Source organism: Aptenodytes patagonicus, chromosome 4, assembly GCF_965638725.1.
Source record: "Aptenodytes patagonicus chromosome 4, bAptPat1.pri.cur, whole genome shotgun sequence".
In the NCBI taxonomy this organism is placed as follows: domain Eukaryota; kingdom Metazoa; phylum Chordata; class Aves; order Sphenisciformes; family Spheniscidae; genus Aptenodytes; species Aptenodytes patagonicus.
Window position 1 is genome coordinate 6,460,185 of NC_134952.1, and position 23,815 is coordinate 6,483,999.

At 43.2% G+C, this 23,815-nt stretch overlaps 1 protein-coding gene and 1 non-coding gene across 3 annotated transcripts; both read right to left on the reverse strand.

Annotated features, from left to right (window-relative positions):
* Positions 1–558: 558 nt before the first annotated feature.
* Positions 559–23,772, reverse strand: PTCD3 (pentatricopeptide repeat domain 3). Of its 2 annotated transcripts, XM_076335731.1 has the most exons (24): positions 23,671–23,772; positions 22,308–22,357; positions 21,188–21,227; positions 20,097–20,142; positions 19,272–19,340; positions 17,840–17,944; positions 17,288–17,411; positions 16,147–16,250; positions 15,314–15,387; positions 14,904–14,991; positions 14,743–14,803; positions 14,380–14,462; positions 13,545–13,689; positions 12,482–12,532; positions 11,482–11,565; positions 9,268–9,296; positions 8,648–8,751; positions 7,482–7,560; positions 7,298–7,388; positions 6,009–6,094; positions 4,658–4,806; positions 3,748–3,789; positions 2,046–2,204; positions 559–1,288 (listed from the first exon to the last, which is right to left on the reverse strand). In XM_076335731.1, the coding sequence occupies exons 1-24, from the start codon at positions 23,763–23,765 to the stop codon at positions 1,213–1,215; spliced, it is 2,034 nt and encodes a 677-aa protein (XP_076191846.1). In that variant the 5' UTR covers positions 23,766–23,772; the 3' UTR covers positions 559–1,212. The 2 variants fall into 2 exon arrangements, with proteins under 2 accessions (XP_076191846.1, XP_076191847.1); XM_076335732.1 differs by lacking the exons at positions 22,308–22,357; positions 23,671–23,772 and adding an exon at positions 21,738–21,890.
* On the reverse strand, positions 14,529–14,670 carry LOC143160166 (small nucleolar RNA SNORD94). Its single transcript, XR_012995342.1, has one exon. It is a non-coding gene; the product is annotated as a small nucleolar RNA SNORD94 (small nucleolar RNA).
* Positions 23,773–23,815: the final 43 nt, after the last annotated feature.

Consider the following 23,815-nt stretch of genomic DNA (forward strand, 5'->3'; position numbering starts at 1 on the left):
GTCACGCATTCCCAGAACAGGCATGTTTGCTTTCTGGAGCAAATGCTGCCTTCAAACAGCTTTACTGCCCATCCTTTCCTGTAATGTGAGGAACACTTGACTTTTAGCCTTTCAGCTGTAGTTTGTTCTACCTCTAGCAGCTGTTGTTTCCCAAACTCATTACTGAATTATCCTTAAGCTGCTTTCCACAGCAGTGTGCTCTGACTTGTCCTGCAGCATCATGCACATCAAGGTGTTATTTTTCACAAAGAGAATCATCTGTTAACTACTTTCACTAGAATATGGTTTAATCCTCACAGGAACAAGACCTCCTTTGCCTGTTCAAGATTACCTCAAAAAAACCTTCAAGCTTCCTCTACAAGCTGAGAACAGCAGCACAATGCTGTGAGGGCTAGTTAACTGCAAGGCAGAGAACTGAACAGTGCAGTCATCTGTCTTCCCAGACACTCACCTCATTAGCTTTATTGCTGTATTCGGCATGAACTTTACTCACTCTCACAGAGCAGCAGCAACACTTTGTAATCAATGGTTTTTGCACAGGGATTATCAGAATACAGCCGTGTTTAATGTCAGCTGTTTATTAGATGCAGTCTCCAGCTGTACAACTTGTAGCTTTTTAACATCTACAGTCCAAAGCCTGTCCCAAAACACCAAAAAGGATGAGGAATAACACCACAGGTGATGAGTACTGCATTGCTTACAGTGTTTACATGCAGAGTAAGCGTCATATTTAGGTAGTTCATTAAAGTTAGTTGGAAAGGAATTAAATCCGGCGCAGGTTTATGTTGCAGAAGGTCCAAGAGAAGTCTTGCTCAAGCTGTCAAAAACTTGTACCTGCTGAGCACCCTCCAGGAAGCAGCACTCCTCTCACTGATGCCCTCCAGTACCTCAGCCAAGCTATTTAAGCAGGCCGCAGCTGCCTGGCAGGAGCTAGCTTGTGTGGGTAATGGTGTGAAAGAGACTGTGTTGGTATAGCCCACGCTGTGTTTGAAGTTACCAAGAACGTTCAACAGGACAGCTTCTAGCTTGCTCCAATGAGGACAACGTACTCTTGCCAAGCAGGTCCCGTATCAGAATGCTCTGGAGTGCTTAGCAGTGCTGCAGCACCTCCCAGAAGCCGTCCCTTCAGTAATTTCACTTCTCACAGAAGCCTCCTGGCGTCAAGGCAGTGGTTGCTCCCAGTTTTCCCCGAGAGGAAGGTGAGAGGGACAGCTAGTCACGGTCACTATCGCTGTCACTGTCACTATCGCTGCTGTCGCTGTCTGATTTGATACTCTCCAGTGTCTTCCTGCAGGTGTAAAACAGTCCAGTAATCAGTCACCTGTTGTGACTTGCTTGAAAAGAGATACCCAAAACACAGGGTAAACCCCCTCCAAAGGGAACACTATGGGCTGTCTGCTGCCTATTTTCCTCAATGGACAGGTCCACCCAGCATTTGGTGGAAGCACACCCACCTCCTTTTGGAAAAGCAGACTACTTCAGTTACCCAGAAAGTGGTGGGCCAGCTGCCAAAGGTGCTGGACTTCTATTTATTCGTTCCCTTGGACCAGACCACTGGCTCCAAACTGTGGTCCTTAAGGCTAAACCCATCATCTGAGCTTGGCTGCATCAGCTCAGCAACGAACAATGGTGGCCAGCGAGACGTAATGAAGATTGACCATGAGCCTCAGAACCTGCGAACTGTGTGCAGGGCCATCCTGTAACACTTCTCTGCTTTTACTAGCCTGCAATCAGTGTCTTTTAGGTGGCCATACCCAGCTAGGAAAAGATTCTGGGAAAGAAAGGTGATAGCAGATCTGAGCGGTGGATAAGGCTAACCCCATCATGGAAAGTTACCTTCCTTCCTAGGTGGGATGGATACAGTATGGGATCAAAAACTGAGGGGCCATTTTGGGGGTGTGAATCAACCAGAGTCAACAGAAAGGCACATCATTCTGAAGCCAGTTCTCTGCCGCCCTGGCGGAGAAGCCTTTCTGCAGGAATTACCCCTCCAACACCCTGTCTACTATACCCCTTCAGCAGTAACATGAAGTACTCCAACTTACTTCTGCTTTTCAGAGAGTTCAAATTCCTTCTCTGTTCTGTTTTTAAGCCTTTGAGATGAAGGAAGACCGAGGGATGCTGCCAGCTTTACCAGCTTAATTGCCTCATCTGGGCAATTGGTTTTTTTAGCACAGTTCAAGAACTCATCCATCACCTGGTCACTGCAAAAGCAAAGGCAAAAAGAGTGACTGTTCACGGGGCCCCAGGTGAGGTAGCCACTAACTTACAGCAGGTGCTTTAAAGAGAGGAGGTGACAGATTTTCAGATCACTCAGCCAGCCCAATTCTGCTCCTGCCAGGAGTTTCACCTCAGCCTTCACCCCGTACCGATGTGGTGCGCTTGGGAACTCCTATCCTAGCAGAAAGCAATACTTCTCCTTGCCCAAAAACAGAGGGCAGCAGCTCACTGCTCAGAACAAGGACCCCACCTTAGCAGCAGCCTAAATAACCTTCCCCTCTTTACAGTCCCCAAATCAGGCCCTCATCCTCTTTTACGTGGCTGGCAGAGGTAAAGGAACAGTATAACAGCACTTTAAATCAAAGGCAGGTGTCTCACTGCCAGAGGCTGCCATGCTGTCCGTGGGCACTGGGAGCCGCTGACAGCTGGCTCTGCTCTGCCAGCTCCATTTCACATCCAAGTGCTGGCTCTGCTCCTTCATCACCTGCGACAGCTGCTGGAGATGCCTCTCTTGCCTTTAGGCAGGGAAACAAGTAAGTGTTTGCAGCTGGTGCCGCAGGGAGCTTGGCAGAGAAGGGGACAGTTCAACCAGAAGAGCCTCTGATCTGTTTGGTAACAGCAGGGAAACAACTTTCCTTCCCTTCACATTCATAACCCATGGCATCCACAAACCATCAGCTACACCACGATTTCAGAAGGAGGATTCTTCTCCTTTCCCTATTCCCCAAATTGAGACAGGGGCTCTGATGTGGCTTGGCAGCGTCAAAGCTTCCTTGGGCCACACCAGTGGCAGTGTGCAGAACAGGGCAAGCACGGAGTGCCACTAACGGCTGCCTATGGTACCACACCCCCTCACTGGTGCAGGCAGCCACGGAGAACACCGTGCATCTCGGTGAAATTCCCATCTCCAACAGCAGATCTAAGGTGTTCATTTCTGTGAGCACCAAGCAGTTGTTTGGGTTTTTTCTGTTTTTTAAAAATGCATTACTATTCCTTAGAAGTTGTTTTCTACTTCAAACAGAATTTTTTCCTCCAAAATCCTGAGAAAAGCTCACTGTTGTAGCCTAACAGGGTACCACATAAGATTTAGGATTTGACTTGATAAACTTGTCTTCAAAAATCCAGACACCTCTGAAGCACATATGCTCGGTTAATAGCCTATTAGAATTTTTTTGAGCACACGGAAAATCAGATGTTCTCAAGGGTCCTGCTTAGACTTGATTTCTCATGCCAAGTTAATCAGTGTCACTGTTCTCCATGTCCCAGAGCTTCATTCAATGACATCTCAAGGATCAACCACTTAAACGTGCCCCCCCCTTGCATTTTCAACATAAATTTTTGAGACATATTCTTGGTCTTGGAACACATCGGCTGGATAAACACCCGTGCTCGCAGGGACAGACACATACACTCATGCTTCGGAAGCAACAATAAGATATGGACCACTATTGTCAGTTATAATAGAAACGCAAAATCTCAGCCAAAGGGGAGACTCAGTACCTGAAGTCAGAACCTAAAAGTACTCACGTGGGAATCCTACTGATTTGCTGGAAACGCTCCATCATGTTCCTGTTCAAAAGAAAACAAAAAAAAAAATTTAAAAAAACCCCACCACAAAGCACAGGAACAGACAGATATTAAATCTCTTGGATAAGCCCCTGTTGAAACACAGGCAAGCTGTTTCATAGAACAATCTTCCCCACAGATCTGAAACAGATCCCATGCCATATTCTCACAGCTGCGATGTGTACCAGCTAACATCATCATTGGTTAGTTCAACACAAAATATCTTAACTAGTGCAGAAAAAAAGTGTAGGTGGTGGCAAGTTTACTGTAAAATATTACGTATTTTTAGGAGGGTACGTGCCACTTCTTTGTTTCAAATGAATCAGTGCAAAGAGAACGTCTATATTTAACAGAAAATAGCTCTGAACCTTAAATTGGAGGCTAGATATTTTAACCAGTATTTCAAGTTGAGAGCATGTAGGAGAGTAAATTCTAGCTACTGGAGAGTTCTAAAAATACTTTAAGAGTTTTAATTAGGGTTAATTCTAATTAAAAGTTTAATTAAACTCTAATTAATCTCTTTAGCAGTTTGAATTCCAGAGAGTTCTAAAAATTAGAAAATGGGAAGCTGTAGGAAATCAGCAGTGCTTAATGAAGCGATAATCAAACCCTACCTTGCCATAAGCAGCTGTACGATGCTCTAAGCCAGTTGCTATATTAACTTCTAAACCATTTTTTAAGATAGACAACGTAACTTGGTGCCAAGAATGAACAATAAAATTAAGAAAAGACCCCATCACATTCCCAGCAGGATTTATCCCCTCCCTTTGCACTAGCATTCCAAAGCAATCAGTCGTCAGCTTTTGATTTTTGTGATTAAGCTTTGAGTTAGCGTCAGCAAGCCAAGAGCTCATGACAGCCACACACGTACCAAGCCTCCTGGGTTCTCCCAGCCCTGGAAAACAACAGAGCGACATGGCCCAGCGTACTGCCTGTCCATTCTAACAGGGACTGCTCCCTCCTGGTTTGCTCATGGACAGCTTTGATCTCTTCAGCACACTTAGCAAACGCCAGTTGAATCTGTGAAAAGACTGTGCTATTAATCCCAAAACCTCTAGAATCAACATATCCTTTTCAGTGCAATTCCTCCTACAGATCCTACAGGTCTGCCCCATATGTGATTTAAATTTGTGGATTAACAGCAGTTATTCCTGGCAGAAAAATCTCTCACTTCTGTCAGTACAACTGTCCCCACTAGGCAAGTTCCAAGATGGCTTTGTAGGGACAGCTGTACTTAGAGACCTCTGCAGTACGCATAAGCCTTTAACCCTCCTCAGCTTGAGAACCCAGTGACTGCAATGACATCTTTGGCAAAAATCCCTGAATTCTGCCATGTGCTTCCCCAGAGGTGTGGCTGGCTTAGCTGGATTACTCTTCCAAACCCTGGTAAGGAAGTGATCTTCTTCTGTGTTAATCTGAGGTTTCTCTATAGGTTGAAGACAATCCGAAGGGCTTAGCAGGCCTGGATAAGCTCACATAGATCTGGAAATTTGTAATGGCATATGCACTGGAACTGGACCTCTAAGACTGACCAGGGACAATAATACAGCACTTAAATACAGTCTGTATGCTGCACACAGAAATGGGGAGACATCTCTATTCTTTTCACTGAGCTTCTGTACAGGTTTTGGCTAGGATAGAATTAAATTTCTTCCTAGTAGCTAGTAGGGGGCTATGTTCTGGATTTGTGCTGGAAACAGTGTTGATAACACAGGGATGTTTTCATTATTGCTGAGCAGTGCTTACACAGAGTCAAGGCCTTTTCTGCTTCTCACCCCACCCCACCAGCGAGGAGGCTGGGGGTGCACAGGAAGTTGGGAGGGGACACAGCCGGGACAGCTGACCCCAACTGACCCAAGGGATATTCCATACCATGTGACATCATGCTCAGCATATAAAGCTGGGGGAAGAAGAAGGAAGGGGGGGACGTTTGGAGTGATGGCGTTTGTCTTCCCAAGTAACCGTTACGCGTGATGGAGCCCTGCTTTCCTGGCGATGGCTGAACACCTGCCTGCCCATGGGAAGAAGCGAATGAATTCCTCGTTTTGCTTTGCTTGCATGTGTGACTTTTGCTTTACCCACTAAACTGTCTTTATCTCAGCCCACAAGTTTTTGCACTTTTACCCTTCTGATTCTCTCCACCACCCCACTGGGGAGGAGTGAGCGAGTGGCTGTGTGGTGCTTAGCTGTTTACCAGGGTTAAACCACAACAGCTTCCTTACCTCATCAGGGTGCCGCTCCCTACTCATCAAAGACAAGAGCTCTTCCAACAGGTCTTGTCTCCTATTAAACCCCAGCTGTTTCATATCTGTTTAGAGAAAGGCAGTAGTTAGTAGGTGTGACCGGTACCCCCTGCTCCCAACTCCTGGTACTATGGTCAGCGTAACTAATGCCATTTTATAAGGCAAACAGCCATTCTCTGTGACCGAGCAGGTCACATATTAGTTCCCTTTCCCCTCATTATCAGACCCTGAAGGTCCTGTGAACCAAGTACATGAACCAAACAGATTTCTTCTTCCCTTCCCTGCTGGCCTCAAGACTCCTGGGCACCAGGCTGACTACTCCCCTTGTTAACGGCCTTCAAGGTCTCAGGCACCCGGCCAACCCAGTGGTGGTGATGACCCTGTCACAGAACAGGGAGGGCAACAGCACACAGAGCACTGTCTATAAAATCAAGCAGGTACAAGTCCTAAGTGGGAACTTGGGCCTGTACTGCTGCTGGACAGTGAGATCCATGACCCGCTGGTGGCCAGGGACACCTCCACTGTTGTCTGCCTCCTCTGAGGATTGAGTGGTGACTCATATTCTTTTACATGTTTTTCGAGGCTAGATTATGATTTTTACATTGATACAGCAAACCAAGTGTTAAGACTTGACCCAATCTGCAGAGGGTCCAGGTGATTAGAAACCATAAGTGAAACGGTGCTATAAAATTCTGTACTACGCTACTTACAAAATTGTACTACACTGATTCCGCTTATAGAAATCCTGTGCTATTCTGATTATAAATTCTATGCTACGCTAATCATAAAATCCTGTTAAGAAAATAAAGCTTTAATTGGAACTACAAATTAGTGCTGTCATTATTCTGCCAAGGATCCCTAAGAGAACCTGTCTGTCCCCTCAGTGTTGGGTGACAGTAGGATATTTTCTGTGTGCCAAAGCCTGTATCTGCATTCTTGTCTCCTCTTCTTAAGGGACAAAGAACAGGCAAATAATTTAAATGAGTTAAACCTGGGCTGTTAAGGTACTACTCTCTGGTAAGCATTCAGTTTTGCAAGACACTGACATTTAACTGACACAGCCATCTCTCCGATAGTCTGTGCTATTGGTTCTGCCTTTCTCTAATACAACAGCCCCACCACTGCACTAAGGGATAACGTCCCTCATGCCAAAGCACCTTATCATGGCTATTCTGAGCACTGGGAAGTTTCCCAACTACCTCCCACTTCACATTGCTCCTGACTTTTATCAAACAAACTGCCTACGTAGCCATGTGGCTATCACTAACCTTCCCAGACTGAAGGGATCACTTCCAAGTGGTTGGCTGCATCCAGTGCTTGAAGAAGGTCCAATATATTTTTAGGAGTTGGATAGAAGAGCTGATGAAGGAAGAAAATCACTTCAGTAAACTGTAACTGTTCTGTTTTTCCATACTAAAGCTTTGAAGCTTGCTTACCCTAGTACACACTTACCGAAGAGGACATTTCTTTGTACCACTTCAACACAACATCAATTTGTTCCATCATACACAACAATGAAAAGAATTTTGACCTACAGGAAGGGAAAAAATGTTCTAATTCAGTAATGATTAGATCAACCAAACCATACAGAAGCACCAGCAAGTGATGCTGTTCTGATCAGATTTGTATTGCAGATAAGGGAAATTTGCCTGAATGATTACAATACTCCATACAATTAAAAAAGCAGTAGTGTTTTTTATCAGAGAACTTAATGCTGACACTAGGTAACTGGCAGAATTAGGAAGAAATGGACCACTGCATTTTAAAATGTCGAAAAAACACAATCTCCTTGCCTGACACCAGGTTTGAGGTATCTGAATCTCTCAAATGCAACATCTGGTTAAGAACCACTTTAAGAAGTGAACTAAATTAACCTGGTTACTTGTGCAAGTTCGCAATACAAAGTCTGGGACCTTGATCCAATGCACTGAATAGGAAAAAAGTCTCTACACCAAGAAATTAATTTCCCTTGATTTATTTAAAGGCTAAATAAGGTAAAATCATATGAATCATCCCATCCCTGAACCTGCATCTTATTTTGAAGATAATTATTTTTCATTAATTTACTGGAGTATCTCTAGTTCCAACGCCTAAATAGGCTTTTCTTCAAATCAGTATGCTCCAAGTACCTAACTACGTTCAGTGACTGCAGCACTTAATGACATTGGTAAAGGTGTTTCAGATGCCACGATTACAGTTTCAAATGGTGGAACTGCACAGGAGTTTGGTGCCTAAATACATCTGCTGCACTGCAACCTCTCTCTACACCACCATGCAGAGAGCTAGGTCTGACCTGTACACTATTTTGGTGTTACCTCCTAAGCTGCCATCCTAAGTGGACGACAGGATTGTAGAAAATACAACTGGTTGGCACAGTTGTTGGATGGGGATTAAGCTAAACTGATGCTCCAAGACACTTTATTTCAGTTCGGGCAAGGCCACAAACGAAAAATAAATCCTAAGCTATCACTGTTCTTAAGAGGGACCTAATTCCCAAATTGCACATACAATAGCCAGCTGATGTTCAACAAAGCATCCTTCTGTGCAATGTTCAAATCCTAGTTTGTATTCAAATTGACAATTCACAAGATGCTGAATGTAAGCTGCATGTCGCTCACCAGTAGGCATTTAACCGATCCATGTCCAAGAATTTCCAGTTGTCTCCCTTCTCCATTGCCTTATTTAACCGATAGGCAAGCTTGATATCCTTAAGGTCACAGCACTGCAATAAACCAGTTAGATTTTAAAGCTACCAAATATAACACTTCATACCTTTGTGAAACTGAGTCTCAGAGGGATGTATTAAGAGTAATGAGCTGACAGCAAACATTTTTAACAGGATGCAGTGACTGCCAAGGCATTTTGTTTAGTTGAGACAAATGTGTGACTCTCCCAGTGGGCGAGAGCTTTCTAACCTAAACTGACACCTTCTGGTACGGAGACCGTCTGACAGCTGCAGTGTCACTAGGAGGAGGAGGTAGGGCACAGAAGACAGGGGCTTATGCAGCCATCTCTAGCAAGAGATGCACGTATCGCAGGCATGCAAGTTACCAGTTTAGGAGGTATCAAGAAAAGAATTGCAGAATTATGGAGGAAAGTTACAGGAGGTGATGAACACAGGTGAAAAAAGGAAACATATTGAGAGCTAAACCTTCTATAACAGGTTGGAAAACTCACAGGCAATTCTGAAACAGCTGGAGGGCTCAAAGGAATTCTGATTGAGGGAAGAGGTACTTACCACTTGCATAGCAGTGGCAAAAAAGTTGGCTGAAAGGGAAAAACAGAGTCTGTTAGCTTCAAACTTTCAAGAAGACATACAGCAGCATATTAACCCAGCCTCCCAGAGGACAGACGAAACGTGTTCAATTAGAAAGCTGAATTTGTAGCTCAGTTCGACAATGTAACAGGGATCTTCACTTTGTATGTAGACTTTGGTGTGTTATGAGTTTTGCTAGCCAGTGTTCTGGAGGCAACTATACTGCTGTGCTTTTGGAGACAGATTTAAGCAGGTGATCTGTTTGACTTCAGGCAGTTTTACAAAAGCTACATTCTCTTGTTTGTTGCAAGACAGCATTATTTGTCTAACAGGCAGGCTACAAAAAAAAAGCAGCCACATCACCCATCTTCTCTATTTGCTCCAGTGGAAGAGAAAACATGCAACAGAGAGGTGCTCTGGTAGGTTACCCACCTCTTTAGTACACCCCACAACATACAACTGCCCCCTGAAAATGTCTCCTTCCAGTTTCGTTAGGCTTTGAATCTGGTTTCTGTAACTGACATTTCAAAGCAGCATGGAGACTGATGCTGCCTGAGGGAGGCAAAGAAAGCCATAGCGGGAGGAGGACATAAACTATCCTGCTCAGTAGCTCATTTCATTTTTGTGGTGAGAATTTTAGATAGGGGTTTTTGAAGGAAACACAAGGGCACTGGATGCCATCAGAGACTGAAACAATGGTTAGCAAAATGGTGGAAAGAACTGTAAGGCAATTTACTTAAAACCATTAGGTACAATACACCCCCCTTCCCCTTGCAAGATTTAATAAATTGACTAAATACTTTTAAGTTGGAAAAGACATTTTTGTGTTGTTTGGGTGTTTAGTATACACTTCAGCTACAGCCTACAGAATCCTCTGGGCCACGGAAAGGCCGTGCAGGGAACACAGAGGCTTCTGAAGGTAAGAGCCAGTTCACATACAACAGCACCCTAAGGAAAAACAAGCCTCAGCTTTGTTCAAAGTGTCAACCTGAATTCTGCAATAGCAATTCCCAAAAGGGCATAAGAAGGATCCCATGTTGAAGAAGAGCAGAAAACGTTTACATACACATCTTGCTTAGACAAAGTGGCTTTGATCTAGTCTTATGTGAGCAATCTCTCTCTCTCTCAACCGCTGTGTAGAAAAGCTCATTCAACTCCCATGATTCAGGCAAGGCCTCTGTCTGCGTGCCCATAATCCCTGCCTTTGCTAACAGTGGTATTTCTATAGAGAGTGTGAAGGAGCAGAGTGGGTATAGTCATTGTCTACACTTCTGGCAACAGCTTAGAGCCAGAGCAAGAAACAGTACAACACACATAGCGGGACAGAAGCAAACAAAAGAGTTGTACAACATTCTATTTCCAGGCTTCTTTCCAAGGACAAAAAAAATAAAATGCTGGTTGGATAACCTAATATGCTACTCCAATGTAGTATCTCCTAATCTTTGTCCTTTAAATGGCCAAAAAACATATGAACTCCTCACTGGTTTCCTGAAGCATGCACTGCAATAGCTTCTTCACCCTATCACATATAGAACTGTCAGCTGCTAAAGAGTGACTTCCGACACTTTGTTAACACCACGTTGTACACAGCACAGCTACAGACCCCTCTGTGCCACGCTCGTCTTCAGATTGAAGCTGCATCTACTTTCAAACGTACAGAAAGGCTTATGAACATCCTAGGGCAAAGTTGCGTACAAATAGATGGCAGAAAGAGACAGTGAGACATGGGATGTTCAGAATCTACCCCTTCTACAGACCCAAGCCTCAGTTTTGCATGAAGTTTTATTTCATACAATTATCTGAAAAGGATTAGGAAGAACTAGAATAGGAACTCAAACCATAGTACAACAAAAACCTGCTGTTCACCAGATGTGTATCATTTCATGAAGCTGCTAGCAGATGTTCCTCCTTAAACTAGTCTTATGAACAGCCTTCTGGTTTTTTTATGGTGTGGGACTCAAATGTTCATTCACATGGGGTATGCTCCTACTTCCACACAGAAGCCAGTGCACCAATGCATAGCACACCTTCCCGGCACTGGAATTTGTTCTTCTTTCTCCAAAAAGTATCAGAAGGGACTGATACAAGCAAGCTGCATCCATTCTTTCTAGCTGGGTAGAACTACTTGAAATTCCCTAGGTACCTTTTCACCCAAGCTTAAACAAAGCAGATTGTCAGATATATTGAAGTCCATACCATCATCAGGGTCCTGGGGAGTGAAGCTCCTCTTTCCAACATCGCCTAGCACCTCAGAGATGATGCCTGATGGGCAAAGATCAGCTATGGGACAAACAAACAAGCAACATCACATCTCAGTTGTACTATGCACTTCATTAGTAAAAAGCCTCAGCCTGCAAACATACTATGGAAATGGAAACAAGCCACATTTCAAACAAGTTTCATGAGTCTCCTACCTGTACCCCTACTTGTGGTGCTCCACACCAGCTGCAATTTTATTTGCACTAAAATTTGCCCTACTATTGCCAGATTTCCACAGCACAACAGGGCAGATGAGGAAAGATACAAGTACTTTCTAGCAAGGAATCCAACAGGCCTGCAAGTCTGTCTGTTAGAATGTGGCACTGGGAAAAGTAAGGCATTTCATAAACAAAAAAACCCCCAGAGAGACTCCAGAGCAGTTCCTCCACATTTGTTATAACACAAGGACTGCAGTTATGACTACTGCGTCTATTCTTTTCCCATGCCCACAGATTTTTGGCTAAAGGATCTCCTACAGTTGGTCTCCTGCCTTCCAACACAGCTATGTTTCAAAACAGCTCCAACACACAGAACTGTTGCAGAAAAACAGAATCCCTGTGCAATTTCTTCCCTGTAAGTGGCACAGTCTATGAAATCCCATGCGTTGTAGTCAGATCCAGTCTCCACAGAAACTGAGTAGCATTTGCGCTTTAGCTTTATCAACTTGTGGCCACAAATGGAAAGGAAAGAGGCTTTCTTTCCAGTTCTGCCCATTCTCAAAACACAAGGACTCTTCCCACCCTGTGAGAAGTTATGATCCTCTGTAGCTTTTTCTTCACCCAAGTAGAATCAGACTGCACAGGTAACATTAGGATTGCACACATAAGAAGTTGTCTTTTAATCCATAAATTAACTGCCTTCACCCATCACATTTGGAAAGCATTTAAAGCAGGTGTTAAACAGGACACATTCATGGACAAGTTGATATTGCACATACCGCCTCTATAAAATATAAAGAGAAGATGATCATACGTTGCAAGGCTAGGCTCTGAAAAGCAAAAACATTGAAGTTACTTCGACATTCTTTGCTGAGCTATGCCCGAGCTCTAATTCACAGTCTCCAGTCCTTCCAGTCAGGCAGCATGCATAAATTTACTCTATCATTTCTCTCCCTATCCACCCTAATGCTGACCTCACGTTACAACTGGGAGAGACGATACCCGAGAGTGGACCACCAGATGAAGCACCATATTGCTATGGGGTGAACAGCCAAGCTTCCCTGGTCTAAACTAAAAGCAAAAATATTTCATAACTAGTTTTCCATTCTGCTCATGAACTATCTTTGGTGTATCAGCAAGCATGTCACTAGGGCAAAGCTATGCCAACATTCCCTGTTTTTGCAGTGTTTACTTGACGTCAAAAAACATCATCTAGATCAAACCCTTTTTTTCTGCAGATGTAGATACATAGACCTGAACTGGCTTGGGTGGCTTGTGAAGTAAATCTCCTTGACCTGTGGGAAGCTAACAGACTCAGCTGACTGCTGCAAATATATATTCATATTATTCGCTATTTCTACAGCAGTACTACAGTAAGGACCCAGTTGAGAAACAGCCCATGGGCCAGGACACACTCCCCCACTGTCCTCGAGTAGCTACAGGTAACTACAGGTAAAAATATAATGATAAACATGCTCCTAACCTAAAAGACTACAGCATCAAAATCCTTCATTATTTGACCTAAGGGGCTAAGTGGACCCACTCCATTGTAATTAGTAATCAATACTGAACAAAGACTCTGAAGATGATAATTCACTTTGAAATCCAGAGGCACTGGCTTGCTGAGCAGCTGCAGCTCAGTACTTACGCACTGTTATTTCTCAGTTATCTTGCAAAAGGGAAGAAATAGTGAAGTTGAGAACACAGTGAGAAATGCTTTTTTTCCACAAGCCTTGGACTTCTTCCCTGCAACTAGGAATCACTGTGTTGTTTGCTGCTGAACTCTTAATTAACTATTCTGGAGGTGGCACTGGAATATAATAACCATTCTGGTTCTCTTACCTATATCAAGTGCTTCCATTTCCTTTATTACCAATAAAGCCATGTTTCTGCCTACACCACCACATCTTCTCAGAGTCTTCAGTAAAGCATTAAAAGTTAGAAGATTTGGTTGCACTTCCTGTTGAGCCATGTGATTCAGGAAGACCTTAAACAAAATCCCCAAATCCTTAGTGCTTCACACATTATGAATCACAGTTCAGCTTTCAGGTAGGTATACGTGCATTTCCTCAATCTAATCCTTCTCACCCCTCTCAAGTGAGCAACTCTACCTCAACTGATCATTTATTTAGGGAGTACCATCTAATTTTTTAATTAATTTGACCAAAAACCAAGACTACAAAATTACATCAGATTAGGTCTTGGAGAATTGTGTCTAGAACATCAAGGAAATTTTTAAATTTACGTACTAATTGTCCTTACTGATGTTATGTCATTAAAACCGGAGCCTCTAACGTTACCCCTCAAAATTCCATTTCCATCACACCACCATGAATCACAAATCAGAGAAGAGTTTTTATCTAAAATTGTTTGTTTGTTTTCATCTCCCAGCATAATCTCCCAATTACTTTCCTTCTGTCTGGGCAGTTCTTGGATCAGGTATGTTCTCACAAGGCAAACCGTTCTGCAAGGGCAAGGTTGGATTTTGTACATCTTCCACTCCTCAATAGTTAAGTTTGTATGTTTAAACTAGTGTACTTCCTTTGCAGCAGATATTAGTATCTTCTTACAAAGCTCTTGTTTTGAGTCTTCTAACAACTGCAAAATTCTACTGATAAAACAGACCCCGCCCCTACACTCTTACCCCTTCCCCACCTCTTTTGCTCTACCTCCTTACCTTGGCTAATTCCCATCTTTCTAAGAACCTCTCCTTTAGATATGGGACTGCTGTAATCAGTGCGTTGAAGGTGTGCACATCAGCTGGAAAATGTAAGATAATTCATTTTAACTGACAATTATATCCTATAGAAACCAGTTTCTTCTAACATGGCTCAGTTTTTGGCGAAGTCTCATGCAAACTTGTTTCCAGTGAGCCGGCCACATGCCAGCTGCACTGAAATAAACAGTTTGCATTCAGCTCCCATGATCTAGCTGAGGTCCGTACCCCTGCGCCAATCATCACTGCCATGAAACAGATATTCATGTACCAACCAACTGCTGCTACTTAAAAGACCACAAGTCAAAACCAGGAGACACTTACCCTTGTGTCTTTCATTCAGCAAGCCTATGTACATGTCATAAGCTTTAGCAGAAGCCCCATGCTGCAAAAAACAAAAAACCAAGGAAAATAAACAATCTCTATGACTGTGTGAGATTTCACAAGCTGAAAAAAGTCCTCCCGGCACTGAAGGGTAACTTTACCTTCACCATCCCACGGATCATTGTGCAATAGGAGTGTGCATTCCTCTCTGGCATTATCTTAAATATCCTTTCAGCATTGTTATTCTCCCTAGAATCAACAAACAAGCTGAATGTTACTCAATAAAAGATACTTTTAGGAAAAGGATTCAACATGCAGAACAAAATAACGGGCTGTACTCCCAAGGGCTGACATTCAAATATATTACTTGTGACACTTGGAGCTATTCTACAACCACTTACTAGATTTTCAACAACACTTTAAAAGATCAGCAAACACAGATGTATTTAACAAATAACACCTGCAAGTATGGGCTGCTAAAAAGTCTTTAAGTCTGTTTTATAACAACAATGCATGTGCACAACCCACTGTGCACATTCCAACACAGGAGTATCGGCAACATTTTCTGTACCTCCATCTAGAGCCAGATGGCTGTGAACCTCTTTGGAATTCTCTCTTTGGAGCCTCCTGCTCTGAAGCGTTCACCTGGAGAGATTTTTGCAGAAATAAGTTTCTCAGAGTTCAAAGTTATGATTAAACATCAAGTGATGTGATTTGGTAACAACACAGAAGTTCAGCAGCAATTTATATTCTACCAAAGGTGTTTTTTAGTGGGTTACATTAAAATAATTTCTATTATAATGTTCAGGAAGCAATAACTAGATTAAGGGTACTGTTCATGTTACTAAACATACTAACAAGGCAAATTATATGTATTTGTGGAGTTGATGGGAATCATTAGACTATAGCACATACTCTGCAAAACCCTTTCTCCCTCAACAGTCTTCCCAGGGACAGGTATTGTGCAACACATCTACTACTGTACCCTGTGACCTGATACTCTGAGGTCACACAAGGAGCCCTCAACTTCATTGAAATCTAGTTATTATGGTTCAGACTGGAGGAAAATTAACTAGCTGATTTTACACTAGAGGTACTAGAGTTCTTTGCAGGCAACTATAAAAACAAGGCTGTCAGTGAGAAACAGTTATTTAAAGGCAGTTCAGCAGAACTAAGCCAAGACAGGGTTCCAGGTGCTAAGTTCAGCTTTACAGAAACTACTTTTGCTAGTAGGTTAGACACAGGATTGTTGCAACTGCCGTATCTCTAGGGAATGTTGACTGCATCTGACCACCTCACACCATCTCCCAGGCAGATCGTCACAGTACAAAAATCTTGACATCACCTTGATACACTCCCACTACGTATGAAAGAAAGAAAGAGAGATCAACAGGTTCTTTGTACCCCTGGTTCTTCCAAATCCTCTTTTTCCGGAGTAGATTCTCCATCTCCATAGAAGCATAACAAATCTAAAAGGCTGTTTGTGGTCTCCAGAGATACAGGGGTACCTGTGGAAAATGAGGATGTACAACAGTTGCAGAGGAAGTAAAGAACGCGCCATCCTACAGCCGTAACAGAAAGCTTTCGAACACCCAGGTACACCCAGTTCTCTTTTGACATAAAGGTGTTCTCTAACAAGTCTATAAAACCTGGGTGTGATGCTAATACTTCCATGAACCCATTCATAGCAGGAGACAATTTTAACACTGAACTAGATTATCTGTTTTTCTGTTGAAGCCACTGAAATGGTAGTTTTCCTGATGAAGTGGGAGAGGGAAGTGGCAGCTGACAGCCAAAACTGTGAAGCAGCACAAGCCCAACACAACATCTGAAATTTCTAGTGCTTTTCATAACTACTCCTAGGATAAACCCTGCCGTGAAGATCATTTTGTGTGTTTCACTTTCTATGAAACAGATTTAAAACCAACAAAAGAAAAGAGTTATTTGATGGAACCATCTCCTTTCCATCTTGTAGCGGATATGAGAAGGTCTCACCTTCCCATTAAGTTTTCCTCCTTCAGATGCTGTGGCGGTTACAGTTTTTTATTGCTTCCTCCTCATTCACCCATGACAGAGATAAGGTCCAAATTAAGGAGGAACTGAGAAAGACTCATTCATTGAGGGCAGGTCCACACAAGGGGCACGCAGATGGTATGCTATACCAGTCCAACACAGCAGCAAAGCACTCGGCACAGACGTAGCTTATACCAAGCAATATGTTATTGCACGAGGGCCTTTGCGGACAGAATGGTATCACTCAATCACATAGCATCTGCCTGTAACAGGCCCTGCTCTGCTGCATCACAAATTGTTCCACTTTGGAAGAGAAGAAAAAACCCTCAACACCGTATCATCTGCTTCTTCATCAGGAAACCATCTGTTCTCTGTATCACCAAAGCGACACGTCAGACAAGCAGTGGATAAGGATGGCCCAATAATTCTGGAGAACCACTTCACCAGACCAGAGCCAGTTGTGAAAGGCAGCAACACAGTCACGAAACTGTCTCCATAGCCTGTGCCAGCTACTAAAGTATTTTCCACATACCTGCTTGTACGAGCTGATCGAAGAGATCCACAGAATCCTTCACCCTTCTGAGGTGGATACGCTCTTTTAGAGCTTCCTCACTCAATCCTTCAATCTGAGGTGTAAGAGTCTCAGGCATCAAGCACTAAAAGCAAAGAGTGCAAGTTAGACACGAGCTCAAACCTCCTCTAAACCGTTGCTAAAACACTAACCAAATATACTTACTCTTCACCCAGCACACTACTTTGATAATCTCCCGACCCTCCCAGCCTAACAGCAGCAGTCCTTTTGGTGATGAAAGACGACACATCCTGATCTCCCGCTTTCATGCTAGGAAGTCAACATCTAAACATTTCTTGTCTTACTTTTATCTAAAGAACCCGATACGATATTGAATTCTTAAGGAAAAATGTTCACTTCAGAAATGTAATGGAAATACAGCACTACTTTCACAGCTGTCTATGAAACAATTAACAAAATGATCCTTTTATGTTAGTTTTGGACCCGGCTGACAGTTGATTTCACTACCTGACAAAGCACAAATACAATGAAAATGAAAAGCAAAAAGCTTACTGGTATGTTGGGCTCTGCAAAAGTCTTGTCAAAATATTGAGGAAATTGCTTAATAATATATTTTGCAGCATTTCTCCCAGACTCCTTCGACAATGAAAACAGACGCTGCATAGGAATGAGAGAGAACAAGATGAAGAAATACGCAATTAAAAGGCTGAGAGTGAGAAAAACATTTTCCGTAACACTGAGTGTCCTGATGGAATCAAATTAAACTCATGCTTCCTTTTCAACTCTTAGTAAAAACACAGGCACAAGACAACATTCCAGATAAATATTCTGGTATTTATGCCAATATAAGAATGTCTATTCTCTAAATGAGACTGTAATTTACTTTTCTGTTACTTAGTCAAGTGACAAAATTCTGTACCAGATATCTGAAATGCTGCACTACTACCTCAAGCTCAAAAGCATCTCTCTTTTTAGAGTTACGGCACTCGGATGTTTCTCTCCCCGACTGTCATTTCCAAGAGCATCACCTGATTCCCATTGACCTCTTTTCTTCAAGTTCTAAAGTCAGACCTTCCTTTGCTGTTTCCTTTAAAACTCTTCACATTCAACAGCTGCCTTCAGCCTTCCCAATGGCTTCACCTCTGGTATGCAGAAGAACTGAAGTTTTCTTGTAACCGTATCACTGATCTGCCGTGACGTCTCAGCTCCCAGTCTTCTCTCGCTATGCTCTAATTAACATCACACACAGCAGTTCCTTCTTGCCCTCATTTCCAGTTCTGCTTTTCTCTGCCTCAGCATCATGCTCTTTAATCTTAAGCAAAGATAACATCGGTGGAACTCCATTCCTTCTTCCTTTCTATTATCATCTCAATACTATTTCCATAAGCTGAAGTTACCAAATAGCTGCTCTGTGACAAAACTAGAATTCCTGGGGCTTGGCCCGGACAGTTAAGTGATTACATGTAGTCTATGTAGTAACACACACACACAAGTGACCTTGTGCGTTTTAATTCATACATTTAATTCAAATTTAACTAAACTGTAAGCACAAAATCTCAATACTTGCAATACCACATATTCACAGTCTATATCCAAGGTATATAAACACAGTTTTAACAGGTTGAAAGCCTCACCTAAAGAATTACTGTTGGGAGTTATTTAATGGACTAAGAACATGGCGAAACAGAACAACTCAGCAGGTAAGCCACTAACTTGCAGGAATGTTAACAGAGTTGTGTCAGCTGGAAGGTCCCTACAGGGACAGGAAGAAGAGATAACTTTGTGTGTCCAGAGTGGATTTGTCCAGAGAAATGCTACAGTCATTATGCGTTCAGAAATACACAGAGAAGAAAATTCTGAAAGAAGTCTGATACTTCAATTTTCTTCTGTAATTGAAACTAGGCTCCAATTAGATAGAGTTTTCATAGCCTAGATGAAGGAGGGGAGGGGGGAAGCTATCAAGGATTTGAAAGGAAAGACTTACAGAATTGGCTGCATTTCTTGGCATAAGGAAAGGGTCATCCTGGAACATATAATGAGCAGCAGTAGGATCCTGTAGAAAGGAGAACCCAGGATTGAAACGTTTATAGTTACGTACACAGGCACACTGTAGGCATGTCACACTGCCTCATGGAATTTAAGGCACAATGAACGGTTCCATCATAACCACCACCTGATGCCCGTTTTACAAAAGCTCCTCTTGTTCAAAAGGTTTAGCCTGTTTGGAAATACTTAAAAAAGCTTTTCCATTATACACACACATGCAGGCTAACATAGCGACAACAAAAGGGTCCTTACTATAACATGACAAGCAAGGAGCGCCCTGCAAAGCAAGAAGGACCCCAACTATAACAGTGTCATGGGAGCTGAGGGGACTTGCAGGATCAGGTTCAATTTCCATAACGAGGACAGACAGGATTAAAGAATGGCATCACAGCATTTACAGTTGTTGCCTAGCAAGAGCAGACACTGATTGCTCTTTGCAAGGCTTACTTTCTGGACCGAGATTGGGAAGAGGCAATCTGGATTGGGAAGCTGAACTGGTAAAGGAACTTGTTTCTGATGTTAGCAAAAGCCTTACCAAAATACTACAGCTTTCGCTGGTAGTTGCAGGTCTCTCTTAGCACTAGAATGAGGCTTTAAGGACACAGCAAAACGTGTTGAGCAAAAGTGAAAACCCCGTAAAAAACAGATGTAAAAGCCCCATCTTTCATTTACGGCTAAAGTAGAAGTAAGAGCCTGCAGAATGCAAGGTTAATGCGTGAGATGGACAACTCAACCTATGTCCACGATCAACAGAACTACTTACCCTGTTCACGGTAGAAGCCAACGTTTGAAGAACCGCTAGCTTATCCCTAAACATAAAGGAGCTTTGATTAATACTCAGTTGCAGACTTTGAGTGTTATGCATTACATCATATGCAGGAGAAGCATAGGATGATCCTGGCCCGTAAGGATTTTCAGTTCTAGGAAATAGTGGGTTTGCTGCACTTAGAAAATACCACTGTTCGCAAAGGGAGGGAAAAATTCAACTGCAAAACCAGTCTCAGTTCTGGAACAACCACAGGAAAAAGAAAAGACTTTGAGGAAAACCAGAAAAGCATGTGTTTCCTACTACCACTCCTGCCCTTATTATACATTATCAAAGAAAGAACATAGGGAAGGGATACAGAAAGAATTCCCTGGAATGCTCCTCTCGGAGCCTGTTAAGACTACCCCACCTCTGAGGGATGGATACATGAGTCCCTCTGCAAGACAAGTCCTGGGAGGAAAAAAAAAACCCCAAACAAAACAAAACTAGATTTCTCAGGACTCCTGAGCCTGTGGATCCTTAAGACTTCGGTTGTGTTTCAAGCAAACAAAGAAAAGCCACTGCAAGTATTTAGGTGAAGGTGGTCTTATTTTAGGTTTACATGCAGACACCATTTGGTTATAAACTTAGTTTTTGCTGTACAGTCATGCAATTTCATCTTAAGTGCTTCCAACAAAATAGCTTTTGTTCAGCTGCATAATTTCTAAACAGGATTTATTCAGCCAGCTATCAATGGCCAAGTTTATTTTGCTGAAACACACCTGCATGCAGACAGCCAAATTAACTTGATTTTACAGATTTCAAGTGCATGTGGTCTTTTACAAAGAAACAGAACTACGCTTAAAAATGCAGTCCTTATAACTGTTTTTAAAAGAAAGGTCAGGAACAGAGTGTACATACTCTGCACAGAGAGTAAGAGTCAAGAATATTCCCAGAGCTCCCAGTCAGCAGGAAAGCCACTAGTGGGATACTAAATCCAGGAATACAACAACTTGAATTTTCTTTTTCAGCTTTGGCGGACAGATTACATTTAGCTAACAATGATTTTCTTCCAGGTTGATACAGATATTCCAGCAGTAAACACTCACCAGATTTTCCTTCGTGGGAGCACAATTTCTTCTTGAGTAACTATGAGAAACAATATTAAAATTGTTACTAGAAACAAACAGATGCCCAAAGAAAATCCTGACCTCGTGAAAATCAATCATTTAAGCTGATCCAGCTGGAAGTACTAAAGCAAAGATTTCAAAACCACAGTAGGCCACAATTTAGTGCAATGGTAATAGAAAAGGCTGGCGGGGACCTTAAGTGTCTTGTGTCAAGACAGGATCAGGATCCTATGGTAAACAAACGTCAAAGAGATTGTACCCATTTACCCATTCAAGCTTCTTCAATCCTTATCCCATATTGTCTAGCTTGGGCCTCAACCTTTCCCAGTCCCTTGCTTTCCTACTCTTAGTCCCCCAGTTTGAAGTTTGCCGTCTCTGCCCATTTGGCTTCAGTTCAGCCTGCCTGAATACTGCAGCGAAGTGCCCTCTCAAGTTCCTCCTCCGATAGCCTGACACCAACTGCTCAGTTCCTTCTACCCCACAGATCTGCCCAGCTTTCCCAGAGGGGAAAAAAGAAAAAGGACAATACCCAAAGAAGAAGCTAGAAGTTGTCAGTAAAGCATCTTAGCAAATTCATTCACAGAGGAGCACGTGGGACCTTCTGATTACAACTCCCAGAGCTAGGGTCTGCAGAGGCACTTTTCCCACTGCCTCTGTGTTGATGCTTCCATGAGCTGTTACTGACTGGCAGGAACTTGCTCCCATGTGCAGCACGGCTCCAGGCATCCCAGAGTACTTTTCTCACAAAACTTGTAGCAGAAATACGGTAAGGGGTACAGAGAAGCAGCAAGAATGTGAAGGAAACTGTCCAGATTAAGGTGGAAAACTCCTTATTTTTATTTCATAGTTTATTCCATTTCAAAGAGCAACTGGATAGCTCATGGAACTGGACAACTCGGTTCATGCTCTTGGAGCACAGGGCTGGTTGGTGGTGCGGGTAATCAAGTTAAGTCAGGAAATCTCTGCACAATGAAGATGGGGGGAAAGAAAATCCAAGAAGGGGAAAGAGGGCATTCATGTCGTCTTTATCTCCTGACACGCTATGTTGTTTGGAGATTAAAACAACATATGCAAGAAACCAGTAATTAAGACATCATACCTTCTGAATTTTCCACAGTCTTCCCAAGAGCTGTATTACTAGAAGAGCACCTATAAACCAATCAGAGTTTTCAATTTATGGTAGTCACATTAATATAGCAAAAGTAGATTAATTAAATTCTGTACTACAGGTCAGAAATAATTAAAATGTTAGAGCGGAAAAGTAACTGAAGATGTTGCGCCGTTACTAACTCCAAATTATTATCATAAAACTCGTATTTGATGCTTCTCTTAAAGTCCTAATTTCAAGAGACAATAAGTTATACACAGAAAATCATATTACATAAAATTTGTAATTGTTTTGGGGGATATCATGGCTTTAAAGTAGTTTTTACAAATTACTGCATCTTAGAAAGAAAATCCTGAACATAAATCAGAAAAGACACTTTATGTTTTAGAGGCAGGATCTAGCTGAAAGCAGTACCTTTTTTAAAAATATTTTAGACCTGAGTAGTTTTTACACAAGCAGAAGACCCTGCGTTGGGATGCAGGGAAATCAGAACTGTTTAGTTCCAGACGCCCAGTCTCTACAGAGCTGCAGACAGCACGCTCATGTAACCCCAGCTGCAGAAGGCACATCCACATGAACTTGCTTCTGCTGCATACCGCAACGCAGCTGCTCTGTGCTCAGTTCAGTCACAGGACACAGCTCCACATCTTTCTCACAACTGCTCACATTTTACTGCTTTTAACATAAATTAAAGGTTACATGAAAATACTTTTTTCCCTCACGAAGCAATCTAACACTAAAGCGTTAGCGCAACTGGCATTCGCACGTGCTTCCACACTGACCTTCACCCTGAGGGATACGCTGTTAACGTGCATTCATACCTCTGTGCTTTGCAGTGATATCGCATAATTCTAGCTGTTCCTATGTGTCACATAAACTTATTAGGCATTTTACCATCCCAGATGTGAGTTATATTTTGCCTATAAAGCGTACCCAGAGGAGCGGAACCCTTTCACTTGAGGCATACCCTGAAAGCAACTTCCCCCCTTCCTCTGCTTTTTCGTGAGATTCAGCTCTAGGAATCACTTAATAGCTCAAGCTCACTCCCGAGGGGGCTCCGAGCCGCAGAGCCCACCAGAAGTAGGGAAAAGCCCCAGAAGAGGCGCTCCCCGGCCCCGGGCCACGCCACGCCGCCCCGGCCCTGCCCGCCTCAGCCTGCCCGCCGGCGGCCCGAGACACCAGCGCGCATGTGCACAGCGCCCCGTTGCACAGCAACCCCTAGTACGCCTGCGCGGCCTTTCGCGCCTCAACTCCCCAGACACCCCCCCATCCCCCCCCCCAAGTTGATTCCTCTACGGCGCTACGGCCGCCGGGCCCTTCTCTTCCCTCCGCTGCGGGAACGGCAGAGCCTTACCGGTACCGCTCTCGCCTCCCGCCCGGTAAGCAGCACCGCCTGCTCAGCAATACCACTTGCTGCCAGGAGCTGGCCCCCAACCGCCGCGCCGCCATGCCGGTACTCGCGCAGTGCCCTGCGGGAAGGAGGGCGGTACCACTCCCGC